This window comes from Hirundo rustica, chromosome Z (genome assembly GCF_015227805.2).
Source record: "Hirundo rustica isolate bHirRus1 chromosome Z, bHirRus1.pri.v3, whole genome shotgun sequence".
Classification (NCBI taxonomy): Eukaryota; Metazoa; Chordata; class Aves; order Passeriformes; family Hirundinidae; genus Hirundo; species Hirundo rustica.
The window spans coordinates 7,088,388-7,111,958 of NC_053488.1; the positions used below are offsets into that span (position 1 = coordinate 7,088,388).

Consider the following 23,571-nt stretch of genomic DNA (forward strand, 5'->3'; position numbering starts at 1 on the left):
AGGAAAGCCGGACAAATTATTTTCAGGCTGAATATAGGGCCTTTGACTCAAGAGAAGATCCAGATCTTCTGTTTTGCTTATAAAATCCTCCCGCTTTGACTGCATACATCTTTTTTACAAGTAAGCAATGCAAAATGAGTAGCCAGTGTCAGTATTCTTCCTAAACTTGGTTACTTCTCTGAAGCTTAAATAATTTCTTAAGCATAAAGATTAAGACTTTTGAATTCACAATGCTTAGATGTTTGCTAGATTAAGAATTAATCTTAAATTGGAAAGAGATGAAATGAAGTTTTATTTAGAGTTCAAAATATTTGCATTTTTGAATATTACTCAAGTAACCACAAAACATATAAAGAATTCTCTATTTTCCATTTCGAAACAACAGTACAAAACTCTTTGCAGATGCCAATCTAAACGTGTCAGCCAGATGTTTATTTTCCCTAACACCGTTCAATTAAAATGTTTTATGAAGGACCACCCATGGAAAATAATTGGAAAAAAAATAGTCTATTGTAGCTGAGAAAATAATGAATCTTTGCATTATAAAATATAACAAGAGAAAATAGAGGGTGAATTGAATACCTGTGTGAGACAATGATATGTCACAGTCACTTCCTAGTAAATTAAATATATAAATTAGAATATCAGCAAGACATTAACATGCAGATTGCAGGACACAGAGAAAAGAGAACGCATAAAAGCCTGCTTACCTCTAAAATCAAAATCAGAATTTTTAAAATCTTTTCTAACTTTAGCCAAGAAGCTGACATTGATGGGAGTCAATGCCATTAATTACTTGAGCTCTTACAATTTATGTGATTTTTTTTTTCCCCCCATGAAAAGCATAATGGAAAAGCATTAAAAAACCCAGTTAAAAATATTATCAACAGAGGTTTCCACTTCTGCAGGTAAGACATGATCTTTCCTCATGTAATACCAGTGTTAATGCTGAAGGACACACAGGAACGTTGGGCAGAAATTTCCCCCACCCTCAAGCCCAGTCCCTCATTATTGCAAAAACCACATCTTGTAAGCCTGCTATAAACTAAAATGTCATATGTGACATTGACTGAGAACAGTTAGCTTTCTAATCTTACAGGTCTGCATGTGTGTATACGGCAGTAAATAAATATGTACTACGGAAAAGGAGTGAGGATAACATAAATTCCTTGGATCTACCTGCCTTACATACTGGGGAATGGCTGTCAACATCTCCATTTGCATTTGATTGCACAAATAAACAATACCAAAGCATTCTGGATGAATAAGAACTAATGGAACTTCTGCTCTTTGGATGATTTAGCTCAAAAAGACATTTGAAGGACAACATGTATCATTATGACACATACAAAAACAGTAAATCTAAAGGTCACAAAAGGTAATTTAACACTCTACACTTTCAGACTCTCATACTTGAAACTACGTTACTAACTGCATGCTACAATTACAATATGAAACTCACAGCTACACTAAACACATAAGCTATAAAGTAACATAAATCATTGTATCAGTAGAAAATAAAATGATGGCAACAATTAGAAAAAGGAACTGCAATTAGGGTTTTTCTGGGGTCTCTGAAGGAAGATACGAGCTTTGTCAACGTGAGGCAATAGCTTACAAAAAGGTTTTGTTGCTTACATTTTCCCTGCCTTGATGGGATCAGCAAATAACAGAGCCTGTGCCTCAGTTATCATAAAGAATCTTCAAAAGCTCAAAAGTGAAATGCTGTTGTGCTCTGAAGCCAAAATTGTCCTAGTCCAATTGGATCGCTCTAATTTACAGGACAACAGGGTCTGGAAATTATTTTATGAGCTCATTAGGAAAGGAAACAAATTCACACATCAAACAAAGGCTCAATCCCCATCATACAAACAAGTCTAACACGGGAATTCAATAATTCATTCCTTAATTAATGAGATTTTTAACACACAAGTTAGGTGTAAGTCATAATTTCCGAGTTATAAGCAAAATACTCCCAGAGCTGCTGATGAGAGTGCTCATCCTTTCTCCTCCATCACAGTGCGGGACACGTAACCCATCAGGAAGCATGAAAACTTCAGCAGACTGGCTGATTGCTGGATATGCTTCAAAGGTGTTTTGAGGCAAGCTGTCGTATTTACAACTTCCAGCTTTAAAGTTTTGCCTACACAATTGCCACAAGCTAGTGGATTGGAAAGGAAGTGATGATCAGTAGGAAGGATTATGTCTGCAGCAGACAAGTAATGGCTTTGTAATGACCCGAGCAATTTCTGCGCTGCTGCTACGTGTTGCTGTCACTTGGATTTCACAGCGCTGGTCCCAACAACATCAGGTCTTTGTATGAGCTGCATGTCAGCTAAAACCTGAGTAGAAACTCAGTGAAGAGCCACATGACAGAAAGAAAAGCCTAAATGCGTTTCATGAAATGGAAGGAGATACTATCAGGTACCAGTTTGGAGACTACTTCTACAGAACATATAATATTTTTTAATTTAATATTTTATTAGTTCATATGAAAGTTGCTAACTATAATATAGTAGGAGCTTCTGTCACAGCAGGTATGTTTAACTAATGAAAATATAAATTACCTGGAGGCAAGTAACAATCAGGCGATTCTCCCAGTGTCTAGATAAGCTGTGGAAATGCATGATTGTGTGAATACCAACAGCTTAGGAGATACTGTAAGGCTGGAAATTATGCCCAAGGGCCTCAATGGAAAGGTTGGTGCAACCTAAGGGAAACTGGTTTTTGAGGCTCTGAGCAATTGTTTAGAAAGTGAGGAACAATCTGAAGAGCTTGCTCAGTCATATCCTGCTGCAACCATTTGTTTTCAGCCACTGATGGATGAATGGAGAAGGAAATTAAAACTTGGTCTGAAACAGGATTCCATAGGAATACATCAAATTAAAGTAATTAAACTACAGAGAAAATATATTGTCTATGATATGAATCTCTGAAGCTGCTTTTCTTTCCTCCTTGTCTTCAAGGCTAAAGATAGGGAACAAAATAGAATACAAAAAAACCTCACCTGACATAAAGGATCAGAAGTGACAAAGAAGCGAGAGAAACATAAAGCTCTTTGGGAGAAAGCTAAAAAGCTGAAGAGGCTTCTGGAGAGCTTTAGCTTCCCTTCTACTCATAGAAAAATCACCAAAGGTAGAAACGACAGGCATTTAAGTTTAGATTTAAGACAGTGTAGTGGAGAATCAGATGTATTAGAAAGCATATGCATTTTCAGTTTTCTCGTCTCATCTTTTTTTTGGACTCTTCTTTTTTTTTTTTTTTTAATGCACAGATTTTGTCAAGCCTTTCTCATCATTAATCTGTTTGCTAACAATTAGCACAAGTCTCCCAAGAGAAAACTGGGAAGTTGTGCAAAATTTTAGTGCAATTTATAATGAACTGGTCCTGCAGCCAGGAAAAAGGCAATTAGATTCCTGCTTTCTGGAGATGATGACAGACTGAGCTCTGGATCCTGAGAACTTAGCCAAGGACACTGAGAAGCAGTACCAGAACTCAGGGTTTGAGACACTAACAGAAAGCTGGCAGGTTATCTTGCATCAATTCGATGAGTAACTGCGAAATGTTTCTTGGCTTGGCTTCTTCATGGCTCAGAGCCCACTTCAGGATGAAAACAGACTCCAGGATGGTAATAAAGACAGGGTACTTGCCAGGCAGGTAATAAAAGTAAGGTTTTGTTCATCACAGAGTCGTTGTGTAATTCCTGCAGAAAGGGGCTTTTGGAGGTCACTGGTTGTTCCTCACCACCTCTGCCAAATCAGGTCAACTTCAAATTTAATCCAGCTTCAAGGATAGAATTGTTCAGAATCTTTTCCAACCAAAGACTGAATATCCTCAGGATTAGGATTGCCATAGTCTCACATTTCCCATATTTAATTAAACTCATGATGTGATTTTTTTTTTTTTTTTCCTTTCCTTATATTGCACTGGAACTCCACGTGCTCCCTGTGTGCTTTTCATCTTTGTGCATCCCTGAGAAGAGTCCGGCTTCCTCTTCTCTAGGCTGTCACATTGGGTAGCTGAAGATAGCTCTCACCATTTTCACCAGCATAAACTAACCCATTTCTTTATCCTCCCCATGATCATATTCATAGTTCTCTCCAATGAACTAACTCCAGCTGGTCAATACTTTTCCTGTATAGGGAAGCTCAAAATGTGATTCTATGCTCTAGTGCTCATAGAAGGGAATTAAGACTGTCCCTAGCAGCTGGCTACATTCTTGCTCATATGGAACAACATGTGGTTGGTTTTCTTCACCTCAGAAGAAATGGCAACTCTTGTCCAGAAGGATGCCTAGATTTTTCCCCATGAAAATGCTTTCCATCTGGTCATGGCCCAGCATGTACTCCTGAATGCAGCTGTCCCACCCCAAGTGGAGGACTCTGCCGTTGTTGAAATCCATTAAATCTTTATTCACCTATTTTTTCTACCTGACAGCCCTGCACTCCAGTTGATCATCACTCTCTACTCTGCTTTGATAAATTAAGAGTGAACAGGAAATAGAAATTTTGTTGTATTTGTGAGGTTTTCATTTTTTACTCTTCCTTTTTCTGGATAGAAGCACATGTTAAAGGCAAAAACTTTTATGCCAATATGGATATACAATACCTTTCAGTGGAATTTGTCTTCTGTACAAACATGAAACCAGAATTCAGTATACTCCACAAGACAGATTAATTTTAGGTGTCCCTGCTGCCATGACTCCTCACAAAGAATTAAATTCCTTTTAGTTTTTTTCAAGGAAGGAGGCAATGTTTATCTTCTGCACTAAAAGTATATTCCAGGCAAAGAATATGAAATATATATATATATATAATTTTACTAACATTTCACATACAATTTTTGGGAATGAGGGCGAGGGAAAAGACTGAAATAAGATCCCCAACATATCAAGAATAAGAAATACTGAATTGTTCAAAGAATAAGCTCATAATTAACAACAGGTCATTAAAGAAAGTACAAAATACGTGACTGGGACTCTTAGTCCATAAACCAGACCCTGCTACAGTGTTGTTGTTTTTTTTTTTTTGCAGGATGCATTGTGTGCACTATGCCCATGGACCCCAAGCCCCAGTTGCTGCTGGATCACAGTTGGGATCCTCATCAGGGTAGAATACAGGCACTGAACGTTTGTGATAATACTGAAGCCGTGAGAGTAGTTTTTCCACCACATGAGGGTATTTTTCAGACACATCATATTTCTCTTCAGGGTCATGAACAATATCAAACAGCCAAAGTCTCTTTGTTGATGGATCAGACGACTGAATCTGTGACTCATTGAACAAAGACGGTGGAGGGAACCAATGACTGCAGCCTACAGGAACAGGAACAGACCAAGGGTCAATTCTGAGATACAGAGCAGCAGTGTGGAGACACAGAGGTTTGCTGTAATTGATGAATTCACTACGTCTCTGGACTAGCTCCTGCACAGTGACTGTTGCTGCACACCTTAACTCCAACCCTGCACCAAAGTCTCCCTCTAGTCCAGGGCTGCCTAAATAACAGTCTTCATTTATGCAAAAAAAAAAAAAAAAAAAAAAAAAAAAAAAAAAAAAAAACAACACTCCACCCCTCAGATTCAGAATTTCATGTAACTTTATTTCATAGCAGATAATTAAAATGGACCCTCTTCTTGGATTCTATAATCCTTATAGGTCCCTTCCAACTTAAGATACTCTATGACAGTTTTTTCCCCTACAGTTCAAGTAAGTTCCAGACAAAGTATTTGGAAAATGAAAGAAACCACTTTGTTTGGATTTTAGAAGTGCTCAATCTAGAACTTTGCATGTGGTCAAAAACATAGGGAGTTAGCAGAATTACTAAAAGAAATTAAAATACATTAAACCAGATTAAGCTGTGTTTGTGGTGGGTGGGAGATAAGATGCACTGTAAAAAAAGGAGTTATTTTGTTACCTGGATATCCAGTTAGTAACTTCCATTTTCCATGTCTTATTGCTGCATGTATGGATATATTGAAAAGTGTATCATCCCATGGAGAAGAATTGCTCTCTGGTAAAGATGTCCTCTTTTCAATGCCAAGACCTTAATCAAATGGTAAAGTAAGTTAGGTACATTGCATATTCATGACGTAATTTTTATAACTCAGTTGGGAAAACAACTCAGTTTGTTGTCACCTATTTATTTTTCCCTACCTGATGAACATTTTGTTGAATATATGTGCAAAGATCTGTGCCACAATTCAATGGATGTATTTAACTCTGAACTTGAACTGCATTTTAAAAACTTACCAGTGGAAAATGTCACAGCTGAGTCCAGATAACTGGACTCATTTTGTACATAAACACTATATGTGCGTCCCATATAAGAACACTCAAGATCAGAATTGCTAAATTTGGTCACAACCCTGTATGGGGTATACAAAAGATACATATCTGTATCTTTTGCCAGGTAGGGATACAGGATCAAAAGATCTCCTGAGTCAATGCTACTACTGCTAATTCTCTTAGATCACCACAGGGAACAAGTCCCACGTTTTGATTTTGCAGACTGAAGAAGTCCTATTGGTTTTGTTTCCTTTTCCAGACAAAATATTCACTCCCATAGCATCTAAGCAGTTTTTTTCTGCATTTGTTCTATATTGTGGGGGAATCTTTTATTTATTGTTTTCTGTTATGGTTGACAGTAACAACAGCCCTGTGGATTAATACAGCAGTCAAAGGACAGATGTCTTTTATTAAACTCTGTAATTAAGCCAACCTTCATAAGTCTGCATACTCTCCTTTTAGACTTACACATAAAAATGTGATGCTTTTGCCTGTGTAGAGGCTAAAACGTTTTACTTTTTTTGCCACTGGATCAGTCTATCAGTTGCTAATGAAATAAGACTTTGTCCTTACCTTGAAAGAAGTCCCACAACCTTTCTCATGAAATTTTATTACTGTCAAACAGAAGTTACTGTTTCCTGAAGCTCAACTTTGGAGCCTCACCAGTAGCTGTATTTCTTTTTTAAATAGTCTCTTGGGAAATGATAAAACCTGTATTAACTAAGAAAGCAGTGACCTTTCATTCAGATTATTTATTTTCAAATATTTAATGCTAAAACGAATTTGTTTAAAGATTTTGGAGTTTCTGTTGGAGTTCTAGGTCATCAATTAGTATTTAAATAGCTCTTATAGCTCTATAATAAAAGCTAGGTCCCTCAGAAGATGTTGCCCTTAGTAAGTGATTTTGGAGTTTATTGCATATTTCAAGAAATCCTTTGTATTGACAGCCGTAAAAATGGTTTTGGAATCAGATTTTTAAAGGAACTGAGGTGGCCAGCTCTCACTACCCACAAAAGTTAATACTTTAGAAGTCTGGCCCTTTGCCCCTTATGGAAACTTCAGCTTAGTTCTTTTACTTCTGTTACCTTACATTGTTTCTACACGCATACTTATTTCAAATTAGGATGAAAAATCCTACGTAATTTTCAACAGCTAATCTGCACCTTCAAGAAACCTGATTTTTCCAAAGGCCAATGTCATTAACTCTGAAAAGTCTACACATGACACTCAGAAAGTACCAGTTAGAACATTAGCTACAATTGCAAAAATAATTGCCATTTTGATAATTTGACTATTCCATTGCATACTCTTCAGGCAGGATGTTGGAAAATTTACTACTGGATAAGTATATAAGTAATATCCTGACTGTTGACCAGAGAATATCCTAGACTTTTTTGGAAAAGTGAACAGTCCTTCAGCACACTAAGTCTTGCTAACGCATAAATTTAAGTACGACAAAAGGGAAAGTAAAGAACATGGTGGGGAAAAGCCAACACTCCACATACACAACAGAATGTGCTCTGAATTAGCTACTGCTGTTTAGGGAAGTGTTTGTAAAGTTTTAGTGAACAAGTATTGCCCAGAGGCTGTCCAGAAAAGCAATCCCAATACAAAAATTGGCAACACACTATGCCACCACTGAGGTCCCTCTTGTGCCTCACACGGTGTACTGTGCAGTTTTCTAAAATACAGACACAAAAAACCACAAAGGAAGACAAGGAAGATTAAAGCTATGGAACAACTTCTGTGTGAAAAATGACTAAGTAAATAGTACTCTTTATCCTCAAAAACAGACAACTGATGAGAGAAAGAACAAAGGTACAAGAAATTGCGTGGCCATGGGAAACTGAGTAAGGAACAACAAGTCTTTCCCAATAAGGACATTGAATAAATTAAGATGTCACATACTGAAAACAAATGATAATATATATTTCCTTATTACAAACCAAACTCAAGTGTGGAATTCCTTTACATGGAATGCTGTGGGTATCAAAAGTTTATGCAGGTCGAGTAATAAAAGGATTCACAAAGTGTTAGAAAAATCCCTCAAGAATTCTTATATCCAAAATCACACCCTAAAGATTAGGAGCAGGCTGTGGAGGCCACACAAGAGAAGTGTGTTTATGTACTTGCTCTCATGTACTCTGTCCTACACAACTACTACTCACAGAACAATGAACTGGACAGATTTTTGGCGTATACACAAGATGCATTACCAAATCACTTTCAGTTCAGGAGAGGCAAAAAACTTACAAGAGGAAGTGCTATATTGAAATAGATTTATACAACTTCTATTATATTAATCCCTGTATGTACTGAACTGAAAGGGTCAAAACTTCCACAAAAACTAAGTAGAGAATCATAGCACTACAGCATATCTCAAGTAGGAAAGGACTCATGTGGATCATAGTCTCCCTCTCTCTGGTCCTCACAAGACTACCCCAAACTAAACCATATGACCAAGATGGTTGTGCAGACGCTCCATGAGCTCTGACAGGCATGGAGCTGTGACACTCCCTGGGGTGTCAGTTTCAGTGAAGAACCTCTTCCCAGTGTGAACTTCTCCTGATGCAGGTTTGTGCCGTCTCCTCGTGCCCTGTCAGCAGTCCCAGAGAGAGGGGATCAGCACCAGACCCTCTGCTTTCCTCCTTGAGGAGGTTGTAGGCTGCCCTGAGGTCATCCCTCAGCCTCCTCCAAGCTGAGCAAACCAAGTGACCTCAGCCACTCATCCCAAGCCTTGCACTTGAAGTCTTCCACCACCTTAGTTGCCCTCCTCTCTATGTATATACGATTCATATTCAGATTTAACTATGATTTCACAAATTCATAACACTCTAATTTCTAGCATATCCTCTACTTTACTTCAAGGGCTGTTCTTTAAAGGAGGGGTAGAATAAAGCAATGGTCAATTAGTTTGCACTAGCAATGACTACCAATGCACAGATCAGTGTGTGCAGACAGGTCAGTTATTTCCTTAGGGCTGTTCTTTCACTTAGAATATAAATCAAGAGGACAGTCATTTAAATAATGTATTCACACTGAAATCAGAATCTGACAACTACATTATTTCTGCTTTAATCATACAATTTTAAACTTTAGAAAAGCCCCCACAATTTACAGAAATGTTACAACATGATGGGTTTTGCCATATTGAAGTGTGCCCCAAGACCCAGTAACTAACAGAAGTCAACATAAAATAGAAAAGATAAACCAAAACTTCTTACTTTGCCCAGCAATCTGTTCTTTCACTTCACCTCACTTCCTAAGCCTAGGGAACATCATAAAAAATGCTGCAATGTGCTTAGCCCTGTTTTATTCTTCCTCGCCTTTCAAAAAAGCTCTCTGACCTCATTCAGTATCCCATGTGTAGTCCTAATTTGAAACATCATTTATGCTAGGAGAGTAGCTTTTCCAGAAAAAAATTGTCTTCCTACATATTTTTGCATACACTTACAGCAGCCTTCTGCTTAACTTATTAGTTCATCTATCCAACTGGGCAATGATTCCTGGAGCTGGAAAATAGGAAGCAAAATTTTTTCACATTTCTACCCTGCTGATCAATGTACACTTGAGAATCAATCATCTGTTCCTTGGCTCATACAATCCTAGTTATCTACCAGAAACTTATCTAAAATTAAAAAATACTAATTTATCTGACTACCATGAAAACCACAAAAAATGTCTGAAAATCCATTTATTTTCTGTACAACTCAAAACCTTTTAAATTCTTCTACTACTGCTGCAAACCAAAACAACTTCATGATCCTTTGATGACTGCAATGCTACACAGTAACAGAAGAAGGCTTGGTCCAGTTTTACTGTATTTTACAGCTTTAGCTGCCTATCAGAAACACTCATCTTCCTGTAGGGAGACTATAAATCCACTTTGTTTATCTGTCTAAGTCAGTTTCCAACAGCTTCACTGATAATCTCTAATATTCAATCAAGAGCAAATAATTGGAAAAAAGTTCTCATAATGCAATCAAAATCAAAAATAGCGCAGACAGCAGCAAAAAGCCACTGCAACACTTGGTAGAAAGGCTGGAAAATTCAGGTCTGTAAGCTCCTTTGCAAATATTTCCTATGATTCACTTCAATCCTTTGCTTTTTACTTTGCAAAGCAAATAGTCCAAGTACCACGTAACCGTTATTTGTAAAAAAAGGTTAAGGATAGTCCACACCACATTGTGCAGATTCACAGGTTAAAGAAAATAAAAGGTACAATCTGAACCTGCTTTTTAAAGAAAGGCTTGCTCTTTAAATTAATCTAAAAGACAAATTAGTGGAAACATTTTATTAAATATAATTAGTTTTATAAGAATATACTCATTTAAACATTGATACCTGATTTTTAACGGTCAGAAGGAAAAAGATAAATAAAGTGTAAATCTTCAGCTGTGATTTAAAAGAAGGACTATAGATACTCTGTATCAATATTCATGGTATTTTTCAGATCTAATAAGCATAGATCAATTATTCTTCTCATTCCTCTAGTTTTCCTTCTTTCATTCACTGAGACCAGCTCAAGCAATTGGTAGAAACTTTAAAAAGTGTGGCAACATAAATAGACAGTACATCTAAAAATAAAATATTCTGCCTTCAGTGTATGATTAAGATGATGAAAATGATCACTGTTGAGAACAAGTTTTCTTGGCTGGTAAGAGATCAAAGAGTAGAGAGTTCTCTCTAACATGCCACTTAGCAAGGTCCTGACCACAAAACTTGAAGCGCCCAAAATGATGCTTCTTGAAGCATGCTATATTTCTGTACACTGTGGTCTAAAATACAAGCATGTGGGGACACAGTGCTGGGTACTGAGGAACAATTTTGGAAAAGGACAAAGGACCATTAATTTATTATTTATTTGGGAGACAGAGCCCTGACCAGAGAGTAATCTGAACAGCTAAGTGAATATCAGAGTGGCCATGCCTACAATTTTCCAATATTCTACACAGTAACAAAAACATTATTTTATAAGCAGCTGCATATAATCAGTGTCCTTTAAGGAAAAGAGAAGCAAATGAAGCTTCTACCTTTGTTTCTTCACCTGCGAAACAAGGATGTTAGCAGTTATCTATCTTTTCCATCATATTTCCCACAGGAAAAAATGAAAAATATCAGCATTCTCTATAGTTAAACTTCTATTTCTGATAACATAATGGAGCAGCCATATAACATAATCACCAAAAGCTCCAAGCTTAATTGCAACCTGCTTGACAGAAAAGACTGAAAAGTCTGTATTAAGAAAACCCACAAAACACAAGGTAAATTAAGATTTTAGATGATTCACACTCTTTGCAGTCCAAATAAAAAACACATCTGAAAAAATAATAAACAGATGCTACTGTTTTGCAGGTGTAAAGGACATTTAAGTGTATTGGCCATGTAGGTCAAGAAACTAAGCAACAACAGGAAAAGATGGAAAGATCGTCATGTGGACAGAAAAGCATCTAAAAAATAGGGAAAAAGACCAGTTTTGATTTCATCACTGGAGGGGCCACCACTGGATTCCTAAAGGAATTTGTGCTGGGAGCTATACCATTGAACATATTCCAAATGACCTGGAAAAGGGAATGAACAGTGAGATGACAGAGACTGTGAGTGATGACAAGTTATCTAAAGCTGGATGCAAAGAATGACAGAAGGCCTGCATGAGGCTGAGTAGCAGCCATCAAAACAATCAATGATATTTAACATAGATGCACGTAAAGTGATGCATGTGTGAAAAAATAACCTGAAATTCATATAAACATATAAAATGATGGCCTTTGTGACACTCATAACCAAGAATGAAACCCTGGAATCACAATAGATTGAGCTGACATTTTCCCAGAATTTTTCAGCATTGTGCAAAAAGAGAGCTGAGTGAAAGGAACAATAAGAAAATGACTTACTAACTATGCAAAAAGCCCCATGCAAATGGAAAACCTTTTGGTCTTCCCATCTCAAAAAACAAGACTGAGGAAGTTTAGAAACCAGTTGCAAGGTTGGGTGGTATGCAATCCCTTGTGAATAAAACTCCTCTGCTAGACGTACACTCCAGCTAATTAAATTTGCATTTTCCATGGAACTCCAGGGACCAGGTTGCTTTTGCTCCCTCCCTCCTGTGTGACATTGGCCAAAGGTAAACACATAATCAAAACTTCATTGTTTTAAATGACAGGGAACGTATCACTTAAACATTCAGGCCAAATACTTCAAGTACTTTGAACTTACTACACACACCTCATGAAGTATTTTGAGTGAAATTCCATGCCCTAGGCAGTTTCTGATATTTTTCAGGGTGACCGAAATGCGAAGTGGCACTACTGCACACTGTGTAGCCACAATGAGAAAAACTCAAACACGCTGAAACACTGAGTGAGATATAAATTCTTTACTTAGGAAATTCATTGCTTTGGCTAGGAATGGCCATGTTATAACAGGACTAGACTACATTTTCTGAACAAATGGAGGGGTGTTTTCTTTTTTGAATCACACCAGAGATGCTTCATAGAAAATCTCCATGTTATTCTATCACTTCTTAAAATCTTTTAATCACATCTCAGCTATCAGAACAGCTAGGAGAACTCTCTGAGCTGCCAGTCCCCTGACATCCTCAACCCCAGGTTATAAAGGCGATAAAAGAGATTGCATTTTATCAGTAAGCAAAGCTGTAACTCAGACAGCAAGGCAACAAAGTCCTGCTTGTATTCAGAGACTCTTGGGAGGATCACTGCAAGTGCTCCTATTTTCAGACTCATCTCTGCTAACAGAGGCTGAAGGAATACACACAGCTACGGATGTGACAAGAAGCATGAGTTTCTGTCAGACATGGCCTCAGAGCAAGGGGCACAGCCGTTACAAGACGGCACCACACAGCAGACAGCAAGAAACTACTGAACTGCAGAAACCAGTGCTTGCTGTGAGGCAGCTTTAGGGAATGAAGTGGCGCTCACACATATGTTCAAATAAAGATATTGTAAATAATTTAAAACAATTCAATCTTGTGCACACTGGCTGTCCACTCAATGACGACTCTCACTCCGTGACAGACAGGCTTTCAAAAGGTACCATCACCGGGCAATGGTAAGTCACAAGAGAATAAATTAGATGTTCAAATTCTGCTGAGATTATACTCTAAGGCATTTAAAAAGTTTCCTTACTTTTTAAAAATGTTTTTTTATTAGAGCGAAGTGAACAACTCCATATATGTTGCAGAGTAGAATTCTGGTTAATAGTTGAATAAAACCATACACACTACTTCCACTAGGACTTAAAACCAACAAGAACTAACGAGTATTATTTTCATAGTAAGGTGATGCATATGCCTCTGTGCCTCTTATGATCTGATTAGTAGTCTATAAAAACCACAGAGGAGATCCCTAGACAGAAGTCTGGGACTGGTAGACCAAAACCCACTTACTTAGGAAACCCAAACAGGAGAGTATTTTCTATTGTTTTCATTATCATCTTTAAAATCAACACACTATTTTAATAATCCAGTAAGTTCCTATTGTATTCATCATCTTGTATTGCCAGAAAAATGGTAATTGAATCATTCTCCTACTGCTTCCACTAAAATAAAAGCTTCTGTTCTTAGTTATTTGATGCCATTATAAAAACTTAAAATTTTTATTTACATGTTGCCCAGTAAAGAGAAAAAAGAAAACCCAAGCAATTAAAAAAATACAAGTGATTACTTTCCTAACCATATGCAACGTAAACCCCTTAAAATCATCTTGCCCCATTTTTGTGCTACAATAGCAGAAGTTTAGGTTAAAAAAAAAATCAAAAACTTTCTTAAATATTATTAAATTCCACGTAAAAATTATCCTCATGACAGCAGTCTTCAGCCTCCCAGAAATTTCACCACATGCACACACTCAAACCCTGCATGATTGGCTGGCTTCCTGGGCCTTACTAATGCCCCACTGTGGAACGGCAGGAACTCTGTTAAGGCTTGAAAAAAATCTACCCTGAAACAAATGGGAACATTTCCATTAATTCCAGTGGGCTCTGGTTCAGACTGGTTAAGCATCAGCAGTAACAAACAAGGAATTTACACTCTACCAACTCCTCTTAATCAAATAAATGAAGCTAAATTCCCGTTTATCCATACAGTTGAGCAGACACAATGCGTTTTCCCCAAAACTGCCATATGAAAGGCTTCCCCATTTGCATTTACAGCAATCACTTCTGGCAACAACACATAAGCTTTAATCAACTCCTCAAATAAAAGTGATTCTGAAATCAAAACAAAAGTCTCAGTACATGATTTACCAATTCTCAAAAGAAAGAGTTTAACAAAATAAGAACACACAATATCATGAAATATACCAAAAACTGAGCCTTATGGATGGAGCAGATAAAAAATTAATTCCACAGTAATTTTCCCTGCTTCAAAACCCATGTGACCATGCTCTGAAGTTCTAGAAAATTGAAAAAATGTTTCTTTAAACATATTTCCTTGCAGCACTGAAACGTCAGAATGAAGGCAGACTTGAGGTTAACAGGTAACCAAACACTTGATCCTTTATAGGAGCATGGAGCCACACACGGGAACACCAAGTCAAGAAATTAACAATAACTTCACTGCACTAAAACTCAGGAAGCCACCCAGCAACTCTTCTTTGTGGTCAGCACTGCTTCCCACAACCACATCTTCTGAACTTTCCTCCAACAGCATTTTTCCAACTGTCCAATAGTTTCCTCCCTGAGGAAATTCTCAGGCCACACCAAAAGCACTAACCAGCTGAGTTACTCTGTTTGTTACAGTTTTGAACAGTCATCCCCCATCTTCCACAAGAGATTTCTCCCCAGCTCTGTGGAATTCTGTGCTTTACATTTCACATCATGTAATACATATAAATATTTTGAATGACAACACAGAAAATAAGTGATGGGATATCCAGATGGGTTTGGATTATTTTGACTTCCACTAACACCAAATTTGTACATAAAACTTTCAATTTATATAAGTAAGTAAGGAAAGCTAGTGGATACATAATTTGTAATAAATCCTCAACATTCTACTATTCTGTAAATCTTACTTTAATGATATACGTGTTCTTCTAGCATTCAAGATGCAAAATCTCCTGTAAACAGAGCGTGTTTTTCATTTGCAAGTGATCTGGCCCCTAGTATGACTTGCAGACAGTCTACAAAAACATTAAATCCCAGGTCTCTACATTACACCACAAAAACTAGAATAGTACATGGGAAAAAAAAAAATTAAAAATCCAGATTTCCTTTGGTATTTCCCGGTTTTTAAGTACCTGGATCTGGGGAAAACAGAAAAGGTTGCAGGGAAGTTTAATGAGGGGACATAAGAACAGAGAAATAGCTTTCAGAGTACACCATTTCTAGTGGAGGCCACCTCAGCAACTAAAAAATGGTACCATCTACCACTGTTCATCTGCGCACAGAAAAAAGTAGTATGGATCTGCAGACTGTGTCAGAAACGCCAATGGATTTTCATTATGTTTGAATTTCTTTGCTTTATGTTTTTGATTTAGCACCAACATGCTTTACTTGAACATGAGAAATTTTTTTCCTTCTAATTTTCAGGAAATAATATATTGAATATGATTGAAGTTTTTTTATTATATACCCCAGACCACACTGGTTACAGTATTGAGAGCAGTGCAAGCACTAAATTTTTCATTTCCACTTACAAATATTAAATCAAGTCTCTTACTTACACTGAAAATATGGACTGTCTCTAATGTAGTAATATAATTTATTACTAAAATCAAAAAAACCCTAAACGACTCAGGGGAATCATCTGCAAAATAAGACTATATTTTCAAAGAAAATTTTATTGAGAAATGAAAAAAACACTAAAGAACAAAGGTTACAGTTAATATTTTTTACAGTTAGAAGATACACTTGGACTTAATACATCTTCTATTTATAAATATAAGGTCTTTTAAAATGCCACATTTGTTTGTTAACAACATGGACACACATGGCTGTTCTCCATAGATTTGTAACTCTCCATTTATAACTTTCTCTCTCCTATAGCTACAGAAGCAGAAAAAGTCTTGAATACAAGTAGAAAAGGATTCCCAATGCAAAATTCTCTCTTGCCCATAAACAGAAAACTTTGCACTGTGTTTCACTTGGATGAAGTAGAAATTAGTGCTATACTGCAAGTTTATTTTTACCATTTTATACAACGGAAACTTCATGACAAAAATTAGCTTTTGTTAGATTTTGTGGCTGTCACTTCGTTTTCATCAAGAAATGCACAAGACAAAGCAAACTCCAGAAGGAGTTTGAAGAATTTCTCCCTATTGCTTCGGCAAAGAACATACTGTTAGCTTGGCATGAATATAATTCATATTCCCCCAGCAACTGGTTGAGCTCTTGAATTCAGCTCCCCTCCAGTAGACAGTTCAGTCAACCGATCTGGTTAAAAATGCCAGTGTCACTACGATTCTGCAAATTCTCTTAAGGCCTTTATTGCTAATTGCTGAACTTCAGCAAATCTCAGTCAATGAACTGCAAAAATGAAATTAGAGTAACTTTCACAAAAATGCAGCAATTGTTTTTAATTTCACTGTTATAATTGATAATGTTACAGACGTATAGACTGTTGCTTCTTGGGATATATCCTTTCTTAGGCTATGATTTGGACCAACTTCATTGTATTGTCTCTGAATTAATTCTTACTTATATGAGTAAAATTTTGGAAGAGATGGAGAAATGGTAGGAGATGGAGAAACAGGCAGGAAAAAATGTTATGGATATTTATCTTAACATTCACAGTCACCATAATACACAATAAAGCCAAAATTTAGAGCTCACTGAATGTTTTGAAAAATACATATATTTCAGTCTTCATAAATATAGTGGAAAAGTTATATATCAAAGCCCCAGCAGGTCATATAGACTGTTTTAAAGAAAGTGTATATAAGAGTAAGTTAAGTTATTTGGGAACAGACTGTTTTTGTATAGACATCGCTTGTTGCACATTAACAAACCTTTAATCATAACATTATTTAGTGCTTCCTAGACTTTTGCCTTCTTATGAAGCACCAAAAAAATCTCATAGATATCGAAGTTCAAAATTACAAGGCAGCTTTGAATAGCACTGCTTAATTAAGTAACATTTTCCCTCTTCACAATAGAAAACACTATCAATGTGAGAGCTGAACAAGTTCTTCACAGCTATTTCTAGGCCTGCAGGGCTGTGGATTGCTGGTTTAGGTGATTGCCTATACTACAGCAGACAGACAATTCTCCTCACCAGAAAGAAAGACTTGCATATTTTTTGAGGAGGCTTGAAGTTGCACAAGGCACCTTCTTCCATCTCCATTTTTATGTCTTCACCCAGATAAAGTAAATTTATTTTTGCTTTTCTGCTCATTTTTCTAAAGCCAACACTTTTTCCTTCATTTTCACAGTGAATAAAACACATATTCTACAGTGTTTCCTGAAAAATAATTTGTAGACAGTAGAAAGTGATTTTTCTATTTCAGTTATAGAAATAGAACTTTTATATTGACTTATCCCATTTATAAGGTACATTTCTGAAGCTGCACAATTATTTGTACTTAATGTGAAAGTTCAGGAAAGTATTTCCAGAAGAAAAACAGCCTTGGTACAGCCACTTTGAAATGCAGATGGCTCTGTGAGCTTACAAGGCCTTTGCATATATGTGCTTTGTACTTATTCCTCCTTTTTTTGAACCGTGATGTGTAGAGCAATTATTTCACCTCAACAAGGAAACTGGAAATGTCAAGGGCCCTTCCAACCTACACTGTGACAATGAATTACCGAAGAAATAAGCGGCTTTGCTACTTCACTGAGGAAAGACATTTTGTGACCTTTTGCTGCTTTATGGCAATAATGAGTTTTCTTACAAAACTCTGAGTCTTTCTCTTATTTTATTAAAACAAAAGTGTATGAGGAATAGCCTTGACCTTAACCTTGGGAGAACGAACAGAATACTGATCTTAAGAAGTGGATGATCCCTGAGACACTCTAACTTCCTGCCATCATGTTGACAAGGCGTAGAGCTGTACACGAACTTAAACAGTGAAGCTCACCTATCTTAATTCACTTAGTTAAATGCTATGAACATCTAGATCTAGTATTATTCCTTCCAATGTTAGTTTATCATAGCAATGTTTAATTTTAAAGGAAAGATTTATACTAGAATATCATATTCAGTATCTTACCTTTCAAAACTCTATTTCAAGAAGAGTAGACATTTGAAGCATTCACCTTCTTTTTAAAAATTTATTATTTCTTTTCAAAAGTACCACACCACACAAACAATTAAGTCCAGAATCACCGAGGGCAGCAAAAAATCCTAGTGCATATCAGCTAGGTGAATCATTTATCCAGGTTACTACATTCTTAGACAACTACAGAATAAAAAAATGGAAGATAGTCTAAATAAGAACTTAATATTACAGCCTACAATGTTAAATAAAAAGATAAAGATGGCAAAAGTAAATGCTAAACTTTCACTTCCAATGGGAAAACAAGGAAAACAAAAATCAAAATCTTACTTTTTCCAGGAAACAAATTTTAACTGATTGTATAGAACTTCTGAATTACTGAAGGCATGTCCTGTTGTGGTGGCCTTTTATGTGAAACACCCAAACCCCACACTGTAAGGATGTTGTGTTGAAGGTAAAGAGAATTGAGCAGCACCTCTAACAACCTGTGCTCTGTTAAATTTTTTCAGGTTTACAGCTCAGAGATACTTCATTTGAAAAATGTAATCTACCATTTATATCAAGACCTGCATAAAAATATAAAATGCTAGCCCTATGTTCAAATAATCATAGAATACAATGAAGCATAAAAAAGGCAGTATAGAGGGATTTCTGGATTCCTGTCATGATACTTGCATTACACACTTAATCAAGTGACCTAACATTTCTAAATTCTGAGAGATTATCTACATCCCAAAGGAAACAAGGGGATTAGTATTTATGAGGCTCACCAAGCATGCAATCCTCTAGTATTAAATACTGCAGGGATGGGTGGTTCACACGGAGATGCAGATGGGCTAATAGCCAAGGCAATGCAGAACCACAGCCCAAACTTCCTGACACAGGAGCTACACCCCAGAAACTCATATAGCTGACAGTCAAAAGAAAAACACCACTTATCTCTGATGTGAATGGCAGCAGAGGTAGCTGGAATAGCAGCCTCCCATTAAGGAGTGGACCTGAGCTCTGCCCAGAACTGCCAGGTCAGCATAACATGCACTGCATGAAGTGGCTGAGGGATCCAGGGTCCTATGTTGGCAACTCCTGCCTTGCAAACCTAGAGGGGGACATTGCAATTTATGATTTTCTTGAAATGGGAAGATGACAGAGTATAAATGGTTGGTATGTGTATGTTTAATTTTGCAGAAAAATGGTAATCTGGAGAGGCAAAGAACATATCTGTGATTTTGTCCATTCTCCGTGTTCTTGACCATTCTCCAATTCCAGCTGTCACTATATAAGCTCAGTCAGCTGACCATACTGGTCAATTTTCTGCACAGTTTTGACTCGAGAGTAGATTCTGGGTCTTAAGCCTGTCACAGACATGGAGTATATTTATCCCATTCAACACCCACCCAGCACGCTCATCTGCTGCTGCTGCGGATTAACTCCATTATGATAATTTTTTTTCCCACTTTCTTTTTCTTTTTTTTTTCCCCCCCTTTTTTTTTTTTTTTTTTTGTTAAATAATTCCAAACAAGCTAGATCATCAGTAAAAGAACTGGGGAAGAAGTAATTTTTGTCCTACGAAGTCTCAGGAATCATGTTTTACCTAGACAAAAGAAGTAATAAATGGGACATAGAGGAGACTGGAGTGTCTATTCCTTAATCAAGATGAATAATTTTGGTATATGTATGGACATAATATATAATGCTACAGCCATTATAATGCAATTTTAATGTCCACAAATGACACGTCAGTCCCAGGACAGAAAAGATTTCTCTACAGTAATACATTATTTGTTCATTCTGCATATAGCATATCTAGCTCCTTACAAGCAATCATTTATTTTGGCAATTAATAGTGCAATATATGAGGTAATGCCTTCTTTCAAATGTCAAGGACAGCAATGTAAAAATTGATTAATTTTGCTCTAGGCAAATAAAGGTCAGGAGGAAAATCACAAAATGTTTTTACAAGTTCTCTGTCTTGGATGTCACCCTCTGAATAGATATATCTTCCAAATAAATTTACTACAATTAGTAATCTATACTGTTATTATGCCTTGGAAGTTTTAGTTTACGGTTGAGTCTGAAATCTTAAGGTAAAAGCTTTTTCAGCCTCAGCCAGCGCCACCCAAAACATATTTATTTTGAATACATCTTTCTAAATTAAATAAATCCAAGTTCTTTTTGAAGAGAAAGTGATGTTACACATGTAGTCTGCAAGATTTTCTGAAAGTCACCAAATTTATTAATAAATTTACCAAGTCAGATTAAAGCTAATACAGTGTGTACTGACAGATTCTGATTAACAACTCTGAATTAAAAGGTACATTTCCTTTCAGCATGTCATTTAGTTCTGATTCTGAAAATAAAGTTGCCTTCCGTGGGATATAAAGTTTCAATGCTGCTTCAAGACAGGCCATCTAGCAATGACTGTGGTCAGAAATAGGTTTGGTTTAGCAGTTAGGGGAATTGAGATTTAAAACCAGTTGGATTTTAATTTAGCTGAATCACCAAAACTTGATGAAATGCCATAAGGCTGTTTAACAGACAGGAGATCTTTCACAATGGAAGAGCTGATGTCATCCGCACAGCTGCCAAACCGTAAACAACTTGGCTATTTTTTTTATTTTTAAAGACAAATCCACAAAAATGGGGCAAACTGGTTTTGTTTCTTTTCTCTTCAAGTGTATGTAAATCTCTTTTTTCACTTATTCAGTTTTTAAGTTACTTTATGCATTTTATTTTTGCTTTCTTAACCTATACATTACAGAGAAAATTATACTCAACATAATTTTAACTTTCTGTTTTTAATTTTCTTATTTTACTACTGAATCCTTAAAGCTAACAGAAAATGTGAATGTTCCAGACCCAAACCTGAAAGACAGCAGATTTTTCATAGCAAATTTAAGTAATAGTAAACTCTCTACATAGTAAACTACAAATCTACATTAAGATCAAGCAATTGAGACATATATTCATCACTTCTGAAAACAATCAACAATATGATGAAGAAAAATCAGAAAGACAAAAGCTTTTAGCAAGGAGGGATAGGAGCAATCACCTCCGAGGTCCAGCTCCATCTGCAGAGCTCACCAGACTGGTTCAGCACAGCAAGGCTCAACCAGATGTGGTTTCTCACTCCATCCCTGTTCTGGTTCCAGAAGCAGCTAGACGGTGCTAGAAGGGTTGCCTCTCCCTCTGCCTCTCCTCCTACAACCTCCTTGTCCCTGCCTTGGGTTGACACTGGCATCCATCAGCCCCTCCAGTGTGCAGATGCAACCCACATGACAGAGGAAAACCAGGCTGGCAAGTTGGATCAGTTCAAAGAGGTATCCAAAGAAGCGCCAAAACAAATGCAAAGTAAGTGCTAGGAGCATGTGGCTAGAAAGAGAAGGGGAGAAATTAAAGCACATCCCCAGCAGAAACCTGTTGGATGACTTAATCATGTATCATGAAACAAAAACCTCAGGGTTTAATTTCAGAGCCAAGAGAATCAGTCTCACCTGCCCCCCAAAACTACTCCTAGTCCCAGTCTTTGTGCCAAAATGAGCACTTGTCTATCCAGCATATATCCAAAAGGTGGTGGGGAAAGGCCTATTAAAAACAACCAGTATCCCTACCCATTCATAGCTCGGCTCTGTGAGTAGTTTTGGTGACCCATGAGAAAAGGGAGCAGTGGTGAGGCACTGTGGGAGTGCAGGATGCTGCAGGATACCTTCTGTGGTATTAGCCGCAGCCTACTAGCTTAAATGAAATATTGCCTCTGGCTGAGGTTCCCATCGTGGTCAGAGCTGATCTTAGATAGCAAGTCCTGTGGCCAGACTCTTCATCTGCTACCAGCCACACACTGACCTCCTGCTCCCAGTCACACAGCTACAGGACAGGTTAATTCAGACCACTGAGGTGGTAGAAACCTTTACTGTTTTGCCTGGCTAGCCAAAATGATCTGAAAGCTGATCTGGCAGAAAAATCATCTCGTCACCATGTGATTTCTACATCTAACGTAACTGAAAGAGGAAGGATGGAGGACGAAGAGGACAGGCTGGCCATCTTGGTAATAGCTCACCACCACTTTGGGGGCTTTCCAACTCCCAAAGACCGTAACCCACCTCTCTCCTCATCCTAATTTTGGAGATCTCACCCTAGTTTTTCATTCCACTGTCTGCTTTTACACGAGTGCAATAGTTGTAGGTCCACACCACAAACTAGATCAGTCTGTCAAGAGAAAAGCTTGTTTTTAACTCCAACCACTCCAGTAGGCTGCCACAGGTCAGAGGGAAGCTAGAGGCAAGTTCTGTGGCCAGGGAGAACACCTTTTTTAGCACTAAGGACAAAAAAATAAAGAATTACAGTTTAAAATACTGCCCATGTGCGTCAGAACAGTAAAGGTTTATATTTTAATGAAGAAACTCTGCCTTCTGAGAGAGAAGACAATTTACTTGAAGTAGTCAGTGAAATAAGACCTGAGCATTCTTTTGTAAAATGGAACTGCAGGCAAACTATTTTACAGTGTTTTCCCTCTTGTGCTCTTTACTATTAACGGTAGGAGAAGTGCAGTACTTTCTACAGGACCACTGCAGGGCTTCAGTGTTTGCCACTGGACATCAGGTCCTGAAGAAAGGTAAGGAGATGCTGATCAGTAGATTCACCAGATGGGCTGGAGTAACCCCGGCTGATGTCCGGAGATCAGAAACCAGCACTTAGCCTGAGAAGTTGTAAAGTTATACATTATTATCCCACAAGAGGTAAATAAACACACAGCCCAAGGTCAGTTCTCACAGACCACAGCAGCAGAGATGTTGCTAGCTCTGTAATCAAGACACCATGTCTTACTACTTTAACTTAACATTCTGTTGAACACTTGGCTGTAACACTTGACTTGTGACTAAATGAATTAATGTCTTTTGCACAAATTCTTCCCTGCAGGAGTGCTTATTTTGGTGTAAAAAATCTGAACAGAACAAAGCTTTTCCAGTTTCAGTTAAAAAACCCTATTAATTACATGAGACATACCATCATTCATGCCACTAAATATATACATAAATATTACTTTCTTCTGATAGATATGAGGATAAATGCATCCATTAAATAAAAACATGTTATGGTGAAACAATGTATACATCACA

General features: G+C 37.2%; 1 protein-coding gene across 1 annotated transcript in view; it reads right to left on the minus strand.

Moving 5' to 3' along the window:
- Window positions 1–351: 351 nt before the first annotated feature.
- ARSB (arylsulfatase B) overlaps window positions 352–23,571 on the minus strand; it is a 65,841-nt gene continuing 42,621 nt past the window's right edge. The window contains exons 7-8 of the mRNA XM_040090974.2: window positions 5,914–6,042; window positions 352–5,314 (exon numbers count right to left, since the gene is read on the minus strand). Of these exons, the coding sequence (XP_039946908.1) occupies window positions 5,049–5,314; window positions 5,914–6,042 (395 nt within the window). The 3' untranslated portion in view covers window positions 352–5,048. The remainder of the gene's footprint in view (window positions 5,315–5,913; window positions 6,043–23,571) is intronic.